This window comes from Girardinichthys multiradiatus, chromosome 2 (genome assembly GCF_021462225.1).
Source record: "Girardinichthys multiradiatus isolate DD_20200921_A chromosome 2, DD_fGirMul_XY1, whole genome shotgun sequence".
Classification (NCBI taxonomy): Eukaryota; Metazoa; Chordata; class Actinopteri; order Cyprinodontiformes; family Goodeidae; genus Girardinichthys; species Girardinichthys multiradiatus.
The window spans coordinates 18,443,299-18,465,733 of record NC_061795.1 but is presented as its reverse complement, the minus strand read 5'-3'; the positions used below and the strand labels follow the sequence as shown (position 1 = coordinate 18,465,733).

Here is a 22,435-nt window from a genome sequence, read left to right as displayed (position 1 = left end):
CTACTTGAATGTTGCATGTTCTCCCATTGCATGAATGGTTTCCCTCCAGGCACATTCAGGGGCTTTCTCTCACAGTCCAAAAACATGACAGATTAATTGGTCTTTGTAAATTGTCCTAAGGTTCGAGTGTGTGAAGATCCAACCAGCTTCTGGATAATACTTTGACGGTGGAGATAGCTGCCAGCATCCTGCCACCACGGAATGGGTGATTAACAGGCTTATGTAGCACTTATTGGCACATTGAGGAGGTAATGCAGTCATTTAAATCAGGTGTGCTACAGCAGAGACATATATAAAACATAAAGGTCTCTGATTACCAGGGTTGAGAACAGCTTTTATAGATGTTTAGATCCTCATTTTAAGTCACTCAAGCTCCATCTTGATCCTGATTTGCATACTAAGTTTTTTTCTAATGTTCCACTTGCGATGTCTTGATCTTGATTTTGCCCTGGACTTTCATCTTTGTACATTTTTGATTTTTGTTTTGCCTTTATTTTTTAGTAAAGACTGGTTATATTCACCTGCCTGCCTCCTCTCTGCAGTCTGGCCCTCTACAACATCAGTTTATGACAGTCAGTACATTTTGCAACAATAAGGTTGCGGAGGTCTTGAGATGTTTCTTGTGTGACACGTTGATAATAAGAAACCTTTTTATAGGTTGGGACAGAACCAACTAATATAATTTGCACTAAGTAGCAGGATTGCTTTCTAATTGCTGATAGATTCCAGCTGATGTCAAGACCTCCCATTCCTCCCAGCACCTCTCTTTATTTGTTCCCTGTCATTAAATTGTATTGCACATAATTTATGGACAGCTATGGTTTGACTTCTTTGCATGTGTGGAATGGATGGGTTGTTACCAACATCTGGTGAGGATTTCATGTCAATGGCACCATTAGAAATACATTTACTTAGAAAATGAGTTATTTGTTTCATTTTTATTTTACCCACTGTATGTGCTGGATTGAATCATCCTCTAACTTCACAGTTGTTTTTTATGTCAGTATTATGGACACCTTTTAGCTCAGGTGTGATGCAGAGAGAAGGCAGGTCCTAAAAATGTAATTTGTATTGAGATTTTGAAAGAACAAATCGGACTCTTACAAGCTGAATGAGTTTGTTGCTTAATATCATTATCTTTTGTAAAATCAGACTAGGTATTAGCACAAAAGCAAGAACAGTTTTAAAATTCAAATGCAGGATATGAAAATACTTTAAAATGATGGATTTGGACTACAGTTAAATAGTCAATAAGAAATCCTATCTGAAATAACTGAAATCAATTTATATCTAAAATTAATCTGAAGGAGAAATTCGTTTTCATATTTTAAAGAAGAATTGAGGAGATATTTCCTAGAATACCTTATTAAATTAATAATGCATAATCAAGGAATATATTTATTGTTAATCACATTATTTAGAACTCCTTTAAATAAAAATTACCACAAACAACATAAAATAACTAATATGAAAACTACTTAGACAATTTCTAAATAAATGAGCATCTTTTAATTAAGCTGATAAATGTATAATTTTTATTAACAGTTTACCAGTTTCTTTCTAGAGTTTAAAGAATGGGTTTTGCAGCATTCAGTAGACCTAACATTATTTTATGTTTAAGAAGTGTCATATTCATCATCATCATTAACTTTATAAAGCACTTTAACACCAACCAAGGCTAAAACAAAGTGCTGAACGTTGGGGATAAATGGGATAAGAAAAAACATCAAATAAAATAACAATGCTTAAGACACAACAGTGTGAATAATTTAAAAACATAGTAGAAACCAAATAATAAAACAGATAAAATTCATACAAATAAAAGTCAGTCAGTCATTTTCTACCGCTTATTCCATAGTGGGTCATGGGGGAGCTGGTGCCTATCTCCAGCAGTCTATGGGCGAGAGGCAGGGTACACCCTGGACAGGTCGCCAGTCCATCGCAGGGCAACACACCAACAACCACGTAGACACTTATTCACACACCTAAGGGCAATTTAGAGTTACCAATTAACCTAACAGGCATGTCTTTGGACTGTGGGAGGAAGCCGGAGTACCTGGTGAGAACCCACGCATGCACGGGGAGAACATGCAAACTCCATGCAGAAAGACCCCTGGCCAGGAATCGAACCCAGGACCTTCTTGCTGCAAGGCAACAGTGCTACCAACTGCACCACCAGTTGAGTAAAATTAAGTCTCAGTTGGGTTGAAGGCCAATCAGTATTACTATGTTTTTAGACAAGTTTTAAAAATGGATAGTGAAGTGGCCTGTCGAATGTGCAAAGGTAAGGCATCCCATATCCTAGGAGCCCCAATCGAGAAGGCCTTATCCTCTCTAAGCTACTGCTTTGAACTGAGAATGACCAGAAACAGCTGGTCAGCGGACCAAAGTGACTGAGTGGGAGTGCAGTGGTGGAGAAGCTCAGTTAAAGGCTGTAAAACCCTAAAAACAAGCAGAAGGAGTTTAAAGTGGACTCTAAAATACAAAGGCAGGCAGTGAAAGGAAGCCAGAACAGGAGTAATGTCCTCTTTTTCATGTGTTCCTGTTTACAGTCGTGCAGCTGGGTCTTGAACCAGCTGCAGACGTGTCAGTACGGACTGGCTAATTATGAGATAGAGTGAATTACAGTAATCCAGCAACGATGAAATAAGGGCATGGATTATTGTTTCCAAATGTTGCCCTAAAAAAATTTATTTTAGCTTTGCTATTTTTCTTGAATGGTAAAAACTAGACTTAACTGTGGACGTTATTTGACTATTGTTTAAAATCCCAGTCTTAACACACATTGCCAGGGGGTCTGCATCAACAGGAGGGGTCTGACATTCTCCACTTGGCCTGAAGACAAGTACCTCAGTCTTTTTTTAATTGACATTCAGGAAATTTAGGGACATCCAAGCTTATCCTCAAGACAGGATAAAAGAGCTTTTATAGACCCGGCATCACCTGACGCTAAAGGCACATAGATTAGGCAATCACCAGCATAGCAATGGAAGGAGATGCCAAATTTTCTAAAATATTTGACCCAAGGGGAAGGACATACAAAGAAAAGAGCAAAGACCCTACTTTTGAGTCCAGGGGGCCCCACATGACAGAAGAGTAGAAGAGAATTGAAACCCTTCAACCTTTATGGAAAATGTTCTGTCTGCCAGATAGGACAGACGCCACTTCAGAGCAGTGCCACCAATGCCTACCTTGTGCTGTAAGTGTGACAATAAAATGCTATGATGGACAGTATCGAAGGCAGCAGGTTAGGTCCAGCAAGACAAGGATCACAGAGTCACCAGAGTCACATGCCAGGATAATGTCATTATCAAACTTCAGCAGGGCTGGCTGTGCTTTGAAGGGTTCTAAAACCAGACTGAACACATTCTGCTACGTCACGGAGCTGATCACAGGTTGTGCTGTTGTGTGTGTGTGTGTGTGTGTGTGGTTTATCTCACCTCCTCCAACAGGGTGAGACAGGCAGGTGCAGCTCAACTGAAGATCATCAGAACTAATCAGGACCCTTCTTAAGCAGCTGGAAACCCTGAGGAACACGTCAGATTAACTCACCTGAGTGGTCTGAAAGAGTGGTAATCAGACCAGCAGACGTAGTTCTGTTTCTCCAGAGTTGTTTGTGCTTCTCTCTCCCAGAATGAGGGACTAGTTGTCTGGTTCGCCCTCACTCAACAGGGCGTCCTACTGAGACAGCATGTTTGAAATTAGCAGGAACTACACCAGATAAAAGACTGCAGTTTAAAAGGGCAACAACCAAGGGCCCAAAACAAGGGAAAATCTCTCTAAAAAACTTGGTGGAAGAGCATCACATGGAGAACCAGAGGGCTTAATCTAGGCAAACACATGCTCTACAAATTACTGAGACACAGGCTGAAACTGATTAAAAACAGCAGAGCAAGGAACACACACAGAAGGGTTAGAGTATGTATAAAATGAGAGCCCTTATGGAGATTATTTTATCGATTAACTACATAAAATTATTGCACAATAAAGTAGCGGCTTCAAAACTAGCAGTCAGTGGAGCATTAAGAAAAGAGTCAGTGGTACTAAAAAGCACACTAGGATTGTGGCTGTGAGAGAGAATTAAGCTAGAGAGGCGACCGCTTCAACTGTGTCCTGGTAACTGCGCCAACAGTCTTTGAAAATCTGAAGAGAAACCTGCAGCTTGTCTTTTCTCCAACTGCGTTCTGCTCTGTGACATTCCTGTCTGATAGCTCGAGTCCTTCTGTTAAACAAAGGTTCAGGTTTAGCTCCAGGCTGTTTGGTTTTCAAGGGCGCCACAGTATTCAGTACGGTTTGATAGGAAGAGTGGAGCCAAACACTATGTTCCTCAGCATCAGTTGATGCTGATTCAACCTGTCTAACTTAGAAATTTGTGACGAAGCCATGAATTTCTAGGTTAGACACATGCAAACCAAAACAGAACACAAGATCTAATGTGTGACCATTTTCATGTGTGGAACCAAACACAGACAGCACCAAATTAAAAAAATAGATAATGGTTAGAAACTCTGTTACAACAGATTTATCTGGGAAACAAACATGTATGTTAAAATCACCAACAATAAGAACTTGGTCAAATCCAATTAAAATCTCAGACAGAAATTCAGAAAAGCCACTAATTGTTATGATTCTGGCACATCTGCTCTACCCTGTCTCCCTGGCTGCAATCAGCTGATGAGATGCACCTGGTGGCTGCTGCTGTGTAGTGCAATCTGTGGAATGCCAAGCACCTGTGTCTTCCCTGATATATACTGACTCTGACAAGCAGATGGTGCCAGATTTTTGAAAGCCATTGTGTGAGTAGATATCCAGCGTTCCTTCCTGTCTGATCATTGTTCTTGACCTTGCCTTGCCTTTTGGATTTATGCCTCTGCCTGCTCCCTGTCAGACTAATTGGATTTTGGTTGTCAACCTTGTTTCCTGCATCTGGTTTATGCTTCTGCCTGCCCCTTGCCTGACGCCTCTTGTTCCGATCGTTGACCCTGTTTCTGTCCTTGGATTATTGAGCCAGCCTAGCCCTCGGATTATTAAACCTGGAGTCACTTCTTACCTGTGCTGTGGAGATCACCGCCTGCCGCCCACTGAGGTTTCCCCTCTGGGTTTCAAGTTCCACTCAAGACAAAAGCAGGTTAGTGACTTTTCTGATCCCTGCAAAATCTGGAGAGACTACAGACACACTAATCCCTCTTTCTGCCTTAGTGATTCCTGGAAGCTGTGAGGAGTGTTACCTGTGTGATGTTTTCCTGTGGCTGAATAAACCTTTTAAACTTTCAGTACTGTGTCTGGCTGAATCTTGGGTCCACCTTTTTCTGATTCATAGCACTAATATAGTCTTGATTGTATTTAGGTGGACAGTACAGATCCTTCTCAAAATATTAGCATATTGTGATAAAGTTCATTACTTTCCATAATGTCATGATGAAAATTTAACATTCATATATTTTAGATTCATTGCACACTAACTGAAATATTTCAAGTCTTTTATTGTCTTAATACGGATGATTTTGGCATATAGCTCATGAAAACCCAAAATTCCTATCTCACAAAATTAGCACATCATTAAAAGGGTCTCTAAACGAGCTATGAACCTAATCATCTGAATCAACGAGTTAACTCTAAACACCTGCAAAAGATTCCTGAGGCCTTTAAAACTCCCAGCCTGGTTCATCACTCAAAACCCCAATCATGGGTAAGACTGCCGACCTGACTGCTGTCCAGAAGGCCACTATTGACACCCTCAAGCAAGAGGGTAAGACACAGAAAGACATTTCTGAACGAATAGGCTGTTCCCAGAATGCTGTATCAAGGCACCTCAGTGGGAAGTCTGTGGGAAGGAAAAAGTGTGGCAGAAAACGCTGCACAATGAGAAGAGGTGACCAGACCCTGAGGAAGATTGTGGAGAAGGGCCGATTCCAGACCTTGGGGGACCTGCGGAAGCAGTGGACTGAGTCTGGAGTAGAAACATCCAGAGCCACCGTGCACAGGCGTGTGCAGGAAATGGGCTACAGGTGCCGCATTCCCCAGGTCAAGCCACTTTTGAACCAGAAACAGCGGCAGAAGCGCCTGACCTGGGCTACAGAGAAGCAGCACTGGACTGTTGCTCAGTGGTCCAAAGTACTTTTTTCGGATGAAAGCAAATTCTGCATGTCATTCGGAAATCAAGGTGCCAGAGTCTGGAAGAAGACTGGGGAGAAGGAAATGCCAAAATGCCAGAAGTCCAGTGTCAAGTACCCACAGTCAGTGATGGTCTGGGGTGCCGTGTCAGCTGCTGGTGTTGGTCCACTGTGTTTTATCAAGGGCAGGGTCAATGCAGCTAGCTATCAGGAGATTTTGGAGCACTTCATGCTTCCATCTGCTGAAAAGCTTTATGGAGATGAAGATTTCATTTTTCAGCACGACCTGGCACCTACTCACAGTGCCAAAACCACTGGTAAATGGTTTACTGACCATGGTATCACTGTGCACAATTGGCCTGCCAACTCTCCTGACCTGAACCCCATAGAGAATCTGTGGGATATTGTGAAGAGAACGTTGAGAGACTCAAGACCCAACACTCTGGATGAGCTAAAGGCCGCTATCGAAGCATCCTGGGCCTCCATAAGACCTCAGCAGTGCCACAGGCTGATTGCCTCCATGCCACGCCGCATTGAAGCAGTCATTTCTGCAAAAGGATTCCAGACCAAGTATTGAGTGCATAACTGTACATAATTATTTGAAGGTTGACGTTTTTTGTATTAAAAACACTTTTCTTTTGTTGGTTGGATAAAATATGCTAATTTTGTGAGATAGGAATTTTGGGTTTTCATGAGCTGTATGCCAAAATCATCCGTATTAAGACAATAAAAGACCTGAAATATTTCAGTTAGTATGCAATGAATCTAAAATATATGAATGTTAAATTTTCATCATGACATTATGGAAAATAATGAACCTCCCCAGATCTCTCCCTGTGTGCAGATAGCACTTTAAATAATTGAAACTCCACAAACCTGATCTTTAATGACTTTTTATGATTTTTACCATCACTGTGCCACCAAACCCAGATGGTCTTGTATTCTAAATTATGAAAAAAAGAACCACCCAAAAGATATCAAATAAGCACATCAGTGTTAAACCTACATTACATCGTATCGCCGTGTGTTGCCTCTTAGCACACCTACGCCTCCTACATTAACACAGTGTGGTGTGCTGAAGCATATGGATAGGATTTCTACTGTAAATGACAGTTTTAGTCTTCCCCATTCTAAACCATGCAGTAGGATAAAACTAAATGAACAGAGCAAAGGAAGTGACATTCATGACATACAGGAGGACCAATAATAAAGGGCATTGTAAGACTCATAAAGACGGACAGACAGGAGGCACAACCTGCTGTAAAAGCCAAAGCCGGGCCTATGGTAGATACAGAGGGAGAGCAACTAAGCAGGAGTGGCAAAAATTGTATACGAAATAGCTAAACAGAGAAATATTACATAGATTATCCATTTATCCTACACGTTCTGCACATTTATGTATGCAAACCTTTCTGAAACCTGCACCACTACAGTAGTCTATTCTAAACATCCAGTAAGATTTTGCAACCAGGAGCTTAAGAAGGAAAATTGTGAGATAAGAATGCCTCATTTTACTTGTTACCAAAATTGGCAGAAAATAAAGATATTTGTAAATAAAATCCACCAAGAAGAAATTTAAAATGTCCGCAGGCGCTGTCTGCCTACCACCTTTATTGACCCTCATCTCCACCGCCTCACAGTGAGGTTTTAATCTTGAATTATGCTATAAAATAACCCTTGTGGCTTCCGAGAGGATGTCTTTTGATAACCTTTAGATTCTTAATTAGCTTTAATTACTATAAATAACCCCTGCACTGATAAGTAGTTTGTAGATCCGGTTCACATTTTATTTAGTTTTTAGTTTATTAGACACAGGGATCAAAACAGCAGGAAATATATCAGCATTTATTTATTGTTTATAACAGTAAGGAGTTGATGCCTATATTTACCTTAGTATAAAATTAAACCTGATTTATTTACTTGCAGCTTTTGGTTGTTTTAAGAAGTTATCTGCTGCAATAATTTTGCTTCAGCAAGCCAGAAAATTTTTTATTTCTTGACTCAGTATTCAGTTAAGTATACTGCACTAAAGCCACATGAAGCATAAAAAAGTCATTTATTCCTTTTCGGTATGGCCTAAAGGGTGTTAGAGAATATCCCGTTAGCCACAAGAACAGGGTACATAGAATCTGTACAGACTATAAGTACATAATAAGTACAATGCTGTGATCTTAACCAGTCAAAGTAGATTTTATTAAGATTCTTCAATTCATTTCTGGACTATTTTATCCTCAGTTTTGGCCCAACTTTTTTGCACATGTTGACATGATGCTGAACTGAACTAAACTGCTGATTATGATAACTGAGTAGATCATGATAGTGTAGAGTACAAGGAGTTTAAAAAGCCTTGAAAAAGTATTCATACCGCTTGAACTTTTTTACAATTTCTCATGCGGCAAACACAAACTTTAATGTATTTTATTAGGATTTTACATGATCAAACATCCGCCCATTTAGATTTTATTTGTAAAAACAAACTTAAATTTATGCCTAGTTTTCCTTCCACTTTACAATTACTTTGTGTTGGACCATCACAGAAAATCCCAATTGAATACAATGGCGTTTCTGGTAGCATGACAAAATGTGAAAAAGTTCAAGGTGTGGGAATACAGTTGCAAAGGCAGTGTAAATATCTAAATATAAGCTGTGTTTCAATACAAACTTCACCTTAGGATCTTTTGTTGACAGTTTTTCCAAAGATTACTCACTAAAAAGACAACATTTAGAGTTCAGCTATACATTATGTATATCTTTAAGAAAGACTCCATTATGTGCTTTGAAAGTATTATATTTTTCAGAGAAAAAAACAAGGCTGCAGGGATAGTAAGCACAACCACACCCAGAACATCATGTTAAGCAACCTCAATTTCAGTACTGAGAGCAATTATTGAGAGTAATATCCCACTTTCCTGATGCAACAGCAGGTCCTTGAGTTACATAATTAGCAGAAAGAATTATTGCCAAGGAGTTTGGGAATATTGTGTGATTCCCTCAGTTAGTTGGGATGTTGACTGTATCCTCCATCATTTCCTGAGAAGGAGAGGGTTCTACTGATGCGACTGTCTTGCCAAGAGGACTGTCAAAATACATGCCACTGCCACCCACAACTGCCAGTCCAAGGGTGGGGGCCTGTCTTGGACTTCTCCTTCTTTGTCTTTTGTTCTCGATGATAAAGGACAATGATTTATGCCATATGCATTCAAACATTCCTCCACCTTCCACTGCTCCATAAGCCAGCATCCTCGGTGTCCCTGCAAACTTTTCCTGTCTTTGCTCAGTGTGAGTCTGAAAATCTTTTTTTAGTCCATTTTTAACCAGAATCAGAGCACCAAGACATTCTCTGCTGATAATGTATGTCTGGGTGACTCAAAATTGAGGTTCCTGTTGAGACAAAAAAGTCATCAGCTTTCAGATCAGTTTTCTAATGACAGCCATGATATGAATTTGTGTGGTAGAATGGGTCCGAATCACACCTGAGTAATACCTCTGACTAGTCACTCCATACAGGAGACTTCTTGAAGTTGTCATTACCAAGAAAGGCTTTTCCACAAAGTATTTAATACATTTCTGTAAGTGTATTCAATATTTATTTCCTGTCATTCCAATTTTTATCTGTACCTTAATTTGTAGACTAATTTGCATTGATTTCTTTGTATATGTGGAATAATTGAGTTAATACCACCGTCTGGTGGAAATTTCATGTCAATAGCTCCAATATAAATATTTAAACTGAGAAAAATGTCTATGCGTTAAATATTTAATGACTGTAAGTATTTATTTATTGAATTGTGGTGAGTTTGGTTCTCGATCATTTTTGAAAATGAATGAAACAGTGAAATGTGGTGCATTATGTTTTTTGTAGGTACCTGTGTTGAAATCCCTTCAATAGCTGCTAGTCTGAAAGAAGCCGAGAAATAATGCCTCAGCAACAAGATATTTATAGAGACATTGTTTGACAGTTTGGATCTTTTCCCCTTTCCGGTCTTTCAGTATCTCTGTCAAAACTGTGTTCAAAACACTCACACACCCCAGGCAGGAAAAAAACCGATAGATATCAGTCAAAAGAGGAGATGATACAAATAACTCAGTTTTATTGAAATTTGGTAAGCATGATCAGGCGTGCACAAAAGAATTGCAAAATACAGAACAAAAAAAAAGCTGATTTTTCTTTAACTTAATCAGTTTAAAGTTTGCAAACAGATATAAAGAATAACATCTTTCATTTTAATGGATCCTATTTTGGATCCTGTCAATGATGGTGATTGGGTGTTTTTATGCTGTGGTAGCTCAGCGGCTGAAGATAAGCGTCTATGTCCAGATGTGCCTCAAAATATTAATTTATGTCAAAGTTGTTCAAAATTAGAATATGTGCTGCAGATTTTCACCTTTTCATGTGGATTTAGACTGACTAGCAGCCACTGTGGTGGGGTCTGCAGGCAGACCCACATATACGCCGCCGTAATTCCTGAGTGGAGATAGGAGGAAAGGAGATGATGTTAGTGCAACAGTTTATCAGTGTTGGATTTAGTGTATAGACAGTAACATTACATTTAGCTAGTAACAATGTGTTCATGGCATCTATTTTCTTGGAGTTTCATCACTTCAGAAGTTTCAGTTCCTTGCAAAAGTATTCACTTGACCTCTTTCAGAGTTTTGTCAAGTTACAACCACAAACGTAAGTAAAAAGTGGAAGAAAATATTACATTTATAATTCTGGGGAATGTTGCATGCTTTTGCATTCAGGCTCTTTGACAGGCAAGTCAGGGGTGGTGTCATTGAGACATTTAAAGCAAAGTTAGGTTATAAAACAATAACATTGTCTAGAGCACTGTTTAGTCCATCAAATGGAAATAGCAAAAGTATAACACAAAGCCAAACCCACCAAGAAATGGCCATACATTCAAAATGAAAACTCAAACAAGGAGAGCATTTATCTTTATTGTTATAATTTAAATTAAATTCATTGGAACTGATTGCCTTGAGAAGTCAATTAATTTGTAAATATTGTCCATTTTTGTGTAATTTACTCGTAACTACAGCTGTGAAGCCCTCCTTTATTGTCCCACAGTAGGGAAATTCAGGTGTACCAGCAGCAAAGTGAAATGATAAATGGAAGCATGCAGATTCATACACAGAGGAAAAAAAATCTTAAAACAAAACAATAAGAATTTCAAGCTTTAGACATCTCACAGAGCACTGTTTAATCCAGGGTCGTCCACCTAAACTGGCAGGCCAGATAACAGAGCATTATTCAGAGAAGCAGTCAAGAGGTCTATGATAACTCTAGAGGAGCTACAGAGATCCACAGCTCAGGTGGGGAAATCTGTTGACAGGAAAACACTTGTGCACATATTGGGTGTTTATGGAAGAGTGGCAAGGAGAAAGCAATTGCTAAAAGATGGACGTAAAAGATTCTGTTTGAAGTTTGCAACAACCCATGTGGCAAACATGTGCTAGATAAATTAAACTTTCTGGCGTACATGTTAACATTATTTCAGACAGAAAACTATTACCACAAATCAAGCTGAACACACCATGCTCACTGTGAAACGTCATGGTAGCATCGTGCTGTGGAAAGGCTTTTTTGGTGCAAGACAAGGAAGCAGGTTGAAGTTAGTGGGCTGTAATGTGACAAAACGAAAGAAAGCTCACGGGCCATTAATACTTTTGCAAGGCACTGTATTATTTACCAATATCTGTTTTATTAGCAGATGTTGTCAGGTTCTGTTCTTGCAAAATACTGGTTGTTTTACAAAAGAAACATAACAACTTAAAACCTCAGAAGCATTGACGAAATACCTTCTTTTCTCATCTTCTGCTGAGGGGTCTTCTGTCCTGATTGAGAGAAGAATCACAGGTCAGGTCACCTTCCAGAGCATAACACAGAAACACCTACAAGTTCTGGAGGCTAGGAGGCTTGTTTGTTTTAGCTGCAGAGCATTTCAGGTGAGCTGCAGGGAACACAGATCATTCTCTGGTGGCAGCGACTGATGTTGAGGCACATGATATTGGCAATTATCATTTTAGCCAAGGCTATTTACCAACAAGCTTCAAGCTTGTTGTCGTAGAGCTCACACAAAACTGCACTACGCTAAACAATTAAACACATCTCAGTTTGTAGGTTTGTTGTTTGCATGAAATTTTTTTTTAATGTAAAATCTGAATTTGCACATGTGTAGTCTTGTTTTATTGTTTGCTTGTTTTATCTCTGGTGTAACTAAAATTAGGTCCTCAAGTAGACTGTTGGGATTTGACCATCTTTTGGATCCCTAGAGGCTTGACACTACATGATTACTCTGCTTGATTGCCAAAGCAAAAGGTACAATCAGAATAAGGGATAATGTGTTTGCAAATCCTTTGGATGGGTATTCTAGTAGAAAGAGAAAGAATTAGTGTGTGCTACATTTGTTTGTGATATTTTGATGCGTAGTTCAGCTTTAGTAAGCTCTGATTAGCTTCAGTGAGTCAGTGTTCTTCAGTCAGCTTTCATGTGTCCTAAACTGACTGCTTGGACGGCTACCAAGAAGCACAATTGCTGACTGAGTAGATACAGTGCAGTACGCTCGCACAAACACACACGCTTTTAAACGTATCTCTATAACACTAAATTAACCTGTTTTTACTGGAACTCTTAATCCTGATCAGATTAATAAAAATAAACATGTATTCCTTAACTGTGGTTGAGCCCTAACACAAGCTTAATTGTCACTTTAACACCAACAAGAAAATGGATTGATAAATAGCCTATTGGTACCCAGCAAGATAATAAATGTTCTCTGAACATCTATTCCCAAAATAAAAAGCCCAACGAGATTGCAAAAATTATTCAAGTACACCCATTATCATTGTTTTCCAGGAAATGCTGTTCCACTCCACTCTGTGGTAAAGTGTAAATGGCAAAAATAAAAAGTGCCTCAGAATAAAACCTCAAAAAAACAACACATTCTCAAAGGAGATACTTCGCAAAGGAAGCAAATATTGTTGTGCCAGATGTATGATTTGACACAGTCCTTAGAACTATTTACATTACAGCTCCCAACTTCACTGTGTTTTATTTGGGGTTTTATGTGATACACCAATGGAACATGATGCATAATTTTAAAGTGAAAGAAAATGGATACATGGTTTTTAAAAAGTGTATCTGAAATATTTTAGAGGACATATGTATTAAACCTCACCGAGTAAACACTTTTTAGATCCACCTTTTACTGCAGTTATGGCTGTGAATCTGTTGGGTTATGTATGTCAGCTTTGCAGATTAGACAGTGTTTAAATACCTTTGAAAAAAGCTCAAACTCATTCAGATTAGATGGAGAATATCATCAATTAAACTCTTGCCACAGACCCTCAATTAGACTTGGGTCTGGATTTGGATTTGGTAAATCTAACATGTGAACAAACATTGATCTAAATCACTCCTTTATAGCTATGGATGTATGTTTATGGTTATTGTCCTCCTCATTCCATTTATTGATTTATATAGCACTTTAAAACAACCGGCAAAGGTGACCAAAGCACTTAACAGTAAGATCACAAACCTAGATTTCATCTAGGGTTTAGCTCCATCCATATTTGCATCAATTATGACCACTTTCCCTTTTCCCACCTCAGGATGCTGCCACCACCATGTTTCACTGGAGAGGTGTGTCTAGGGTGATGTGCTGTTTTAGCTCAGTTTTTATCTCACCTGACCAGACCTTCATCGTTATGTTTGCTGCATCATTTACAAAAACATCTCAGTAAATTGGATATGCATTTTGATTAGTTTTATTTGCCAGAAGTATCAAACATACTTTTCATTAAGCCCAAATTTCTGTATCAAAGATGATTTTTATTTGACTGATTAAATATTCTAATCTTAAATGTCATGTTTTCATTAGCTGTAAGCAGAGAATTACCATAATTAACATAAATAAAGGCTTTAAATCAGCAGTCTATGTATAATTAATATGTAAATTAGTTTCATTTAGTAAATTGAGCTACTGAATATCATGAAATGCTCGGTTTCGATTGGACCAACATGCAGACCAGAGTCGGGAAGCCGCTTAGTGGGTAGACGTATTTTAATAATAATAATAAAGCTGGTGACCTACAGAAGGTAAAGGAACACAGATAGGTAAATGGACATGAAGCAATTAGCAAACCATGAAGTCGAGACAAGGACATGGAGCAGGTAGTAGCCAGCAGGAGCCAGTGGAGAACAATGAAAACCAGAGAGTATAAATACAGAGGTAGGGTGGAGAATGGACCAATGAACAAGGGAGCTAATTAGGAGAAATCTGTAGCAGCTGGTGAGAGAGAGAGAGAGAATGCAGGGCAACTGAAGGAGGGAGGCTAATTAATACAAAAGACCAGAGAAATACTGGAGGGAATCTAACAGACTTCTAAGTAAACAATTGGACAAACTAAAGAACATAAACAGGGAGTAAACATATCTACAAGGACATTCGAACTAAAAACACCAAACACAGAGAAATCCAAGAAAGTAATCTAAACACAAGAATGAATAATTAATCTAATTTAACATGAATAACAGCAACAAAACAGGGAAGTGCAGATAAACAGACAAGAAGTATGCTGGTCCTCACTATTTGCTGGATTCTTCTGTTAGACTGCCTGTAACTCTTCCTGCCCGTGCTCCATGTCTTTTCTCATGTTGCATTTTCTGTAAGTCTTCTGTTTTCATTAATAAATACGATCATTCTGAGTTACTACCTGACTGTCTAAGACAAAGCCTCCCTGACATTGTGTCAGACTTTAAATGGAACTTATGCTGTTCTTTCAACAGGGATTTCCTCTGGGGATTCTTCCATAAATGTCATATTTGCAACAACTAATAGTTATCCCATCTTAGCTATGAATCTTAAGAGCTCCTCCAGAGAAACCATGGGCTGCTTCTTTTACCCTGTCCTTGCCCAGGCTTGCCCATTTAGGTGGATGGTCATGTCTTGGTAGATTTGTAGCTGTGCTATACTTTTCATATGTTCAGATGACAAATTGAACAGCGCTCTGTGGGATGTGCTAAGTTTGGCTTATTGTTCTATAACCTAACCCTGCTTTTAATCCATGTTAGCTATCCCTTAGCTGGATGATGGATTGCTTGGTACTCATTGTGCTTTTTGTTCACAAATGTTTTCTTATAAACTCCCTGAGGCCTTTACAGAACAGTTGGATTTATACTGAGATAACTGTACGCAGAGAATGACTCTGTTTACTGGTTAGGTAACTTCTAAAAGCAGTTGTTTGTACTGGATTTTATTTAGAATGATCAGAATAAAAAAAAGGGCTGAATACAAATGCATGCCAAACTTTCCACATGTTTATTTGGAAGAATTTTTGCAAACCCTGTATCATTTACCTTTCAAAAACATTGCACTACTTTGTGTTGATGTATCATATGAAAGCCCAATACTGGTCCTTCTCAAAATATTAGCATATTGTGATAAAGTTCATTATTTTCCATAATAATGCTAATATTTTGAGAAGGACCTGTACAATACTGCAAAGGTAATGCTTGTGATGTGACAAAACATTTAAAAAGTTCACAGGTTCTGAAAACTTTTGCAAGGAACTATTCCTACTGTTACTAGAACATTGTAGCCAGAAATTTGATTTTGGAAGTGGTTTTTGACCTAAGCTAACTTTATAAGATGCAGAGTGTGACACTGATTGATGAGGCCTGGGGGCCAATGAAAACAGCTTCATGAATACTTGAAATACTTCCAAAATGACTGATGTACTTACTCATCTTTGGAGGCTTCTGTTGGCCCTGAGAACAGAAATAAAATGACAAAGATTTAATTAAATTTGACCATCAGGTGTATTGAAAATATTTTTTATTACTAACTTTTAATTTCTGAGTTTGGGATCATTGGATCAAAGACAGCCAATAATAGGATGCTTGCGGCAGACTGATGAGCACTTCATTAAGGCTGATTTAATGCACATTGAAATACAGACATTAACCACATGCAGACTTGGACAAGTGTTTTTCCAGTTTGTAGTTGTGTTTTAATAACTGGCAAAATCTTTGTCCCTCTCACGTATAGACCAATGAGCAAAAATCATTAAAGCCATTTGATGACTCTGTTGAGCATCATCGCTGACCATCTCCTGGTCTTTCCTGCGACAATATACCATCTTCTGTAAGTTACTTCAAGCATAAGGATCACAAAGTGAATCATTAGGACAGAAAAAAAAAGTACATCACATATTATCACACCACAGTATTAACAATAACTTTCAAAATGCACTAAACTCAGCCTAGTATACAAACAGGACAATCAGGACAAAACACGAAAGAACAGTTTTGGATGTAGTTATTGACAAAGATGTTGCTTCTATTAACATGTGTTTTCATTGTTTTTCTTTCTCATTGAAAGTACTCCTGGCTCAGTACTTCTGTTTATCTGTCTCTCTTTTCTAAACAAAGTCTATGATGGAGATCTTGCTAGCATTAAATATGTATACTCTTTTTTTTTGGCAAGGAAAAAAGGTACTCCTGGCTTAATGCTTCTAGGTTAACCTGTGTCTTGTTTACTAAGATTTTTTTTTTTTTCGAGGCACTAGTGGCCTATATTTTTCCCAGTAGTTAGACAGGAAATGGGGGTGGAGAGGGAGGGGAAGACATGCAGCAAATGTTGCCAGGACCAGCACTCGAACCTGGGACTGCCGTGTCAAGGACTAAAGCCTCTGTATATGGGTCGCATGCTAAACTCCCTACACCACCAGCAGTGAGCCTGACCTGTGTGTTGTTCGTGAATGGAGCAATTGCAGGAGATATTGCTGCCATTAACTGTGTACTATCTTTTTTGTTTAGTTGTTTTTTTTCCATTACAAGTTCTCCTATCTCTATGCTTTTGGGTATTCAGTGTCTGTTTAATGGATGGAGCAACTTACAAAGAAATTGTTTCCATTAATTGTATGTGCTAATTTAGTTTTTCTTTCCATAGAAATAACTCTGGCTCAGTGCCTCTCTGTTTACCTCTTTCCTGATTGTGCCACTGATATTGCTACCGTTAACTACATGTCCTCTCTTTTTTTTTTTTTTTATAGAAAGAACTTCAAGCTCGGTGTTTCTGTGTTTTGCTTTTGCTGTGTCTGTCTCCTTCCAGTCCTCTGGTCAGCGCAGAAAGCCGCTCATGCTGAGCAGAGTTCTGCTAAAGGTTTCTTACTATTAAAATAAAGTTGTTTTTCTCCACTGTCTAAAACATTAGTGCCTCATTGCAGTTGACCATTTTACCAAACCATATAAAATTATCAACTTAATATCAACTTATTTATAATAATTGGAATTTAACTGAACTGTATGCAATTGGATCAGAATCTGATGGATATGAACTTGACTCATATGTCTTGTAAAGAGCTTTTTGATAATTTTGTTACTAATTGGCACAATATAAATAAACCTAATTGAATTGAACAATGCAATACATTTTTATCATCGACATAGTATTTTGAAGTCAGAGGAACTTTTACTCAGTTAAGTTAGAGTACTTATGGTTCAATTATAGTTAAAAATTGCTTTTGGTATTCAGCCTTGGTGTTTTTTACTCACCTAGAACATGCTTTGGCTATACCTGTTTGATCTCAAATGCGCCAAAGAATTTATGTAATACAGCAAAAGAAGCCTTAGTTTTAATGACACCGGTGGACAACTAATTGCTGTTAAAAATGCTCGACATTTGCCGATTCACAGGCTCTAAAGCAATCGTGTTAAGCTGGAGGGTGATATAACACCCCCTGGTAAGTGCAGATCTAGTGGACACAGTGTAGAGATAAAAACATAGGGTTGTCCTTCAACCAATTTTTATATGTATAAGAGCAATATATATCCTTGGAACATTAAAGGAAAATTAAATACTATTCCCAAACGTAGACCAACTATATCTATGTAGAAAGAACCAGCTTTTCTCTGTGAAGGTTTTAAGTCTACTATAACAACAAAGAGGCCTTTTCAGTACCCTCGACAAAAGCTTATTCAAATCCGAGGCTGCGTATCTGTGTGCACAAGACTTGGGTTGAACAATGTGACATATAGTATGGTCATTTGAGCGGACTCGATAAGGCCCAGGCTTGAATTCAAGACATTCTTGTCTAACATGACTTCAAAGCCTCCTGAAAGACCTCAGCAGTGGTTGGGGTTTGGATTTCCACCAAAAAGAACAAATATTAACATTTATCCCAGTTAGATGAAGTATTAAAGCAGCAGAAATGCTGAGTTTTATCATAAAAGCACTATCCTTAGGTAAAATGATTTTACTCGCAAAAGAACACAGAATAAAAACACAGTTTTCCATAGTAGGATTTCACAAAATATGTACAGTACACACCAAAAGTTTGGACACACCTTCTCATTCAAAGATTTGTCTTTATTTTCATGACAAATGGTGGCTACTTTGAAGAACCTAGAATATAAGACATATTTTCAGTTGTTTCACACTTTTTTGTTCAGTATATAATTCCACATGTGTTAATTCATAGTTTTGATGCCTTCAGTGTGAAGCTACAATATTCATAGTCATGAAAATAAAGACAATTCTTTGAATGAGAAGGTGTGTCCAAACTTTTGGTCTGTACTGTATATGTTTTTAAAAAGCACACAGAAGAAGAAAACCACTCATTCTGCTTAGTGAGTATTTGGGTTTAATGACATCACAGGAGCCACACGGATGAAGTGGATAAGTTTGCATTATTAAATATAGCAGAAAAGCAACTTTTGACAAATTGTTATGTAAATTCTGATGCATTTGAGGTCTAGATTGAGTTACAAGGGCTTTACATATTCAAGCCAGATTTTGACTCTGATAAACAATGAGCCATAATAAATAATGTCGATGTTGAAGCTGAGGCAAATGGGAACAATGACAATGATCGCTGAATTTTAACTGAATCTGTTTATTTTTCTGTTTAAATCTTTCTTTTTAGTTTAATTTAATATTTGCCATTCATAACATAAGTAAATACCACATTTATGTACGACCTTAAATGGTTATTTTAATTAATTCAGTTCAAAAATGAAATTAATATATTGCAAGTATTAATTGCACACAAATTATACATTTCAATTGTTTATGTTCTCTCGATGATTGTGGGTTGCAGCTAATCTCCATAAAAAGGAAATATTTCAATAGAGAAATGTAATGGTCTTCACAGTCATAGGGAAAACAGCTGACTTGATAGAAGTCCAGCAGAAGTAAATACCACACTACACACGGAGGGTAAGCCACAAAACATCATCGCTACAGAAGCTGGCCGTCAGAATGCATATTGTTGGAAAGCTGAGGGGAAGGAAAAAGTGCACAAGTAGAAAAAGGTGCACAAACAAAAAGGGAGAGCCTATGAACTGTGAGAGGATTATGAATTATGAATTTATGAATGAAATTCATGATTATAAGAATTTGAGGGGTATTCATATGGTGAGGACAGCAGCCAGTGTAAGAGCTTTAGTGCAACTACAAACAGAATATGGGCTACAAGTGCTGCCTTTCTTAAGAGACTTGTTAAACAGAGACATCAGCCTCCTTTCCATCAAACACTGATGCTGTGATTTATGCAAAAAGTGCCCAAAGAAAGTAGTCTACAGTACTTGAACATATTTTTCAGTAGGTCTCATGTTGTATGATAATTTTACTGAGAAATTTAATTTGGGATTTTTGGAAGCTGTAATTGCTAATCACCAAAATTAACAGAAATAAATGCTTCAAATAGTTCGCACTGTGGGAAATGAATCTATAGTTATGGCCAAAATTATTAATGCCCCTGGAGGATTTAGGAGAGAAGTGATCTTTTATTTTACCCAACATGTTTCTTCTGACTGAAGAATCTAAACTGAAGACTAGGGTGATGGAAGGTAGGCCATCCAACCTCAAAGAATTGGAGCTAGTTAGCAATTATAAGAAGTGTTTAATTGCTGTAATGCCTATAAAGATTTTTTCCATTGATTATTAAGAAGAGTGTAAACAATTTTCAACATGCAATTTCTTAATAAAATGAAAATAACAAGGTTTTTTTTTTTTAAATTGTTCCACCTTTTACTATCTTTACTTTTACTATCCTTTGAGAGATGTCTCACTTTTTGTCAGATACAAACTTCTTGAGTGAATGAAAATGAGTTTCATTTTTTAAAGGAAATTCCTAAAAAAAAATCTGAATGTTTTTATAACAACTTGATTCGAGGTGATTGCTGAGAAATGAAATCTGGCCATTCCAGTCTGCCCTGGTCCTCTTCACTTCCATGTGTCTTATTGTTGTTTCCAGAGATGCCTGCAGGGTTTTTAAAATAAACTCAAACAAATAGCTGCTCCCAAACAGAAAACAAACAAACAACACTCAAGGAAGAATTTCAGAAAAACAGTAAGAAAATGTGCAAATAAACAGCCTCAGAAGAAGTCTGATCATTTAATAAATGCCTTGTGTGATGTATCAAGAGCCATGGACGTTTGGCTTTGGGAGGGTGGATTTTTTTAATTAATTATATAACAGTCAACAACAATGAAGGAAAACATCCAGAAAAACTGACCATGACACATGTGAAAAACTATATATCTAAAGTGAGTTTGATTTATTTGACAGAAAGATCAGGTTAGTTGCTTTAATTATTTTACTAAAAACAGTGTACTTTGACACAGGCCTGTTGTTAGCGGTCGAGGAGAAATGAGAGCAGCTGCAAGTCCCTATTTATCAGAGTGACAGGATGACACATGCCCTTGACACTCTTCTGATCACTGACCTCTGAGACTAAGAGAATAAAAATTGGATAAGGTGGACCGCACACGAACATGGAAAATGTCTTCCCATTACAGACAAACAAGGCACAATCTACAGGGAGTTACTTGGATGTTGTTTATTGGCCGTGGAACTTCAGAGTGGATCACATTTAGACCAGCAGCTGTAATTGGCTACGATAACATGCCTGGCAAGCACTGATTAGGTACCTGCCAGTACACGCGTGTTTACACAAGGACAAATACACCCATTACACTGTTTTAATGGGCAGTGGTGCTGGTGGGGTAATTCTGCAGATAGCCTACTCCAAACTAATTATTACCTAGACAAGACTGTGTCTGTGTGTGTGTGTGTGTGTGTGTGTGTGTGTGTGTGTGTGTGTGTGTGTGTGTGTGTGAGCCTGGAGATTTTCTCAGGTATAATTTAAAACATGCTTTGTGTCCGTCTGAACAGAGTGAGTGTAATGTGTGTAAGGTGGAGATAAGAAGGATGTCTGGGTGGGGGCAAACAAGAGAATGAAGAATATCCTGAGTTCACATGTGTCCTTCAGGTTTTATGAATGAAAGTCTGCAGTTGGGATGAGTGAATGTCAGTTTTTCCTTGGAAAGCCACACGGTGGGGGAAAAGCACACAAACTAAAAATGTGCAGATGTAACTGTATACATTTTTTTAAAGATGCACACGCCTCAGCCAAGTCAGATGTCTTAGATTAGGGAGATCAGTCAAACTGGACTTTTCAGGGAATTATCACAGTGGTACATATGTACACAATCATAAAATACAAGGACTCTGCAAATTCATCTTGTCATTAATACAAAGCAAAAAGATTAGGATATAGGGGAGAAGATGTTTCCAGAATAAAGTCAAGTAGCCAAGAGCCACCAGCAGGCACCCATAAAGATGCACTCTTGAGCGTATGGCATACTTTATTTACATTCAAAATGCCTTCTCCCCTTCCTGGAGATACGTGACAGCCTCTCATTCACATCCACCCATCATACCACTGACTGACACATCCACACGGAGATTCCTGAAACACTCACCCCCTCCTGAGGTGCTGGTGGCTGAGGAATTGCCACAACCCATTTTGCATCGATGCAGCCACCGTCCAGGCAGAGCAGAGATGTTCAGTGAGAAGAAGGATGCAGAGGAAAGGAGGGAAACCCGCAGTTCCTTGGAGGGAAGAGAGAGAAAGGGGCTTGGAGAACTGAAAAAGAGGGAAGGTCAAAGAAATTGCTCAGAGGGAACCCCTTTGGTCGTGTGTTTGAGTCCTGCGCTGGTCTGCCCCACAAAGCTACGAAAAGCTCGGATTGAGGTGAAAGCACTGAGACGCTTTTGTACACACACATACACACACACTGTGACAGAATGACAGAGATAGAGAGAGAGAGGGGGAAGATGGAGAGAAAGATGCCTTGCCCTCACATGATTTGCTCTTTTTCTCAACCCTGACATGGTTGCCCGGGAAACCAGGGTAAAGAAGGCGGAGGGTAGAGTGTGACTTTAACCAATGGGGAGCTTCTGTTTTACATGAAGGTGTAAAAATTGACTAAATTTAAGGGCATCACTATATCAGCCTGTGGGGTGAGATGTTC

The 22,435-nt window shown here is 38.4% G+C and overlaps 1 protein-coding gene across 1 annotated transcript; it reads right to left on the bottom strand.

Moving 5' to 3' along the window:
* Positions 1-7,875: 7,875 nt before the first annotated feature.
* Positions 7,876-22,255, bottom strand: LOC124879842 (overexpressed in colon carcinoma 1 protein homolog). The gene is made up of 6 exons (XM_047384620.1): positions 21,884-22,255; positions 15,858-15,882; positions 11,913-11,948; positions 10,499-10,578; positions 9,980-10,010; positions 7,876-9,494 (listed from the first exon to the last, which is right to left on the bottom strand). The coding sequence occupies exons 1-4, from the start codon at positions 21,924-21,926 to the stop codon at positions 10,503-10,505; spliced, it is 180 nt and encodes a 59-aa protein (XP_047240576.1). The 5' UTR covers positions 21,927-22,255; the 3' UTR covers positions 7,876-9,494; positions 9,980-10,010; positions 10,499-10,502.
* Between the last annotated feature and the right edge of the window lie 180 nt (positions 22,256-22,435).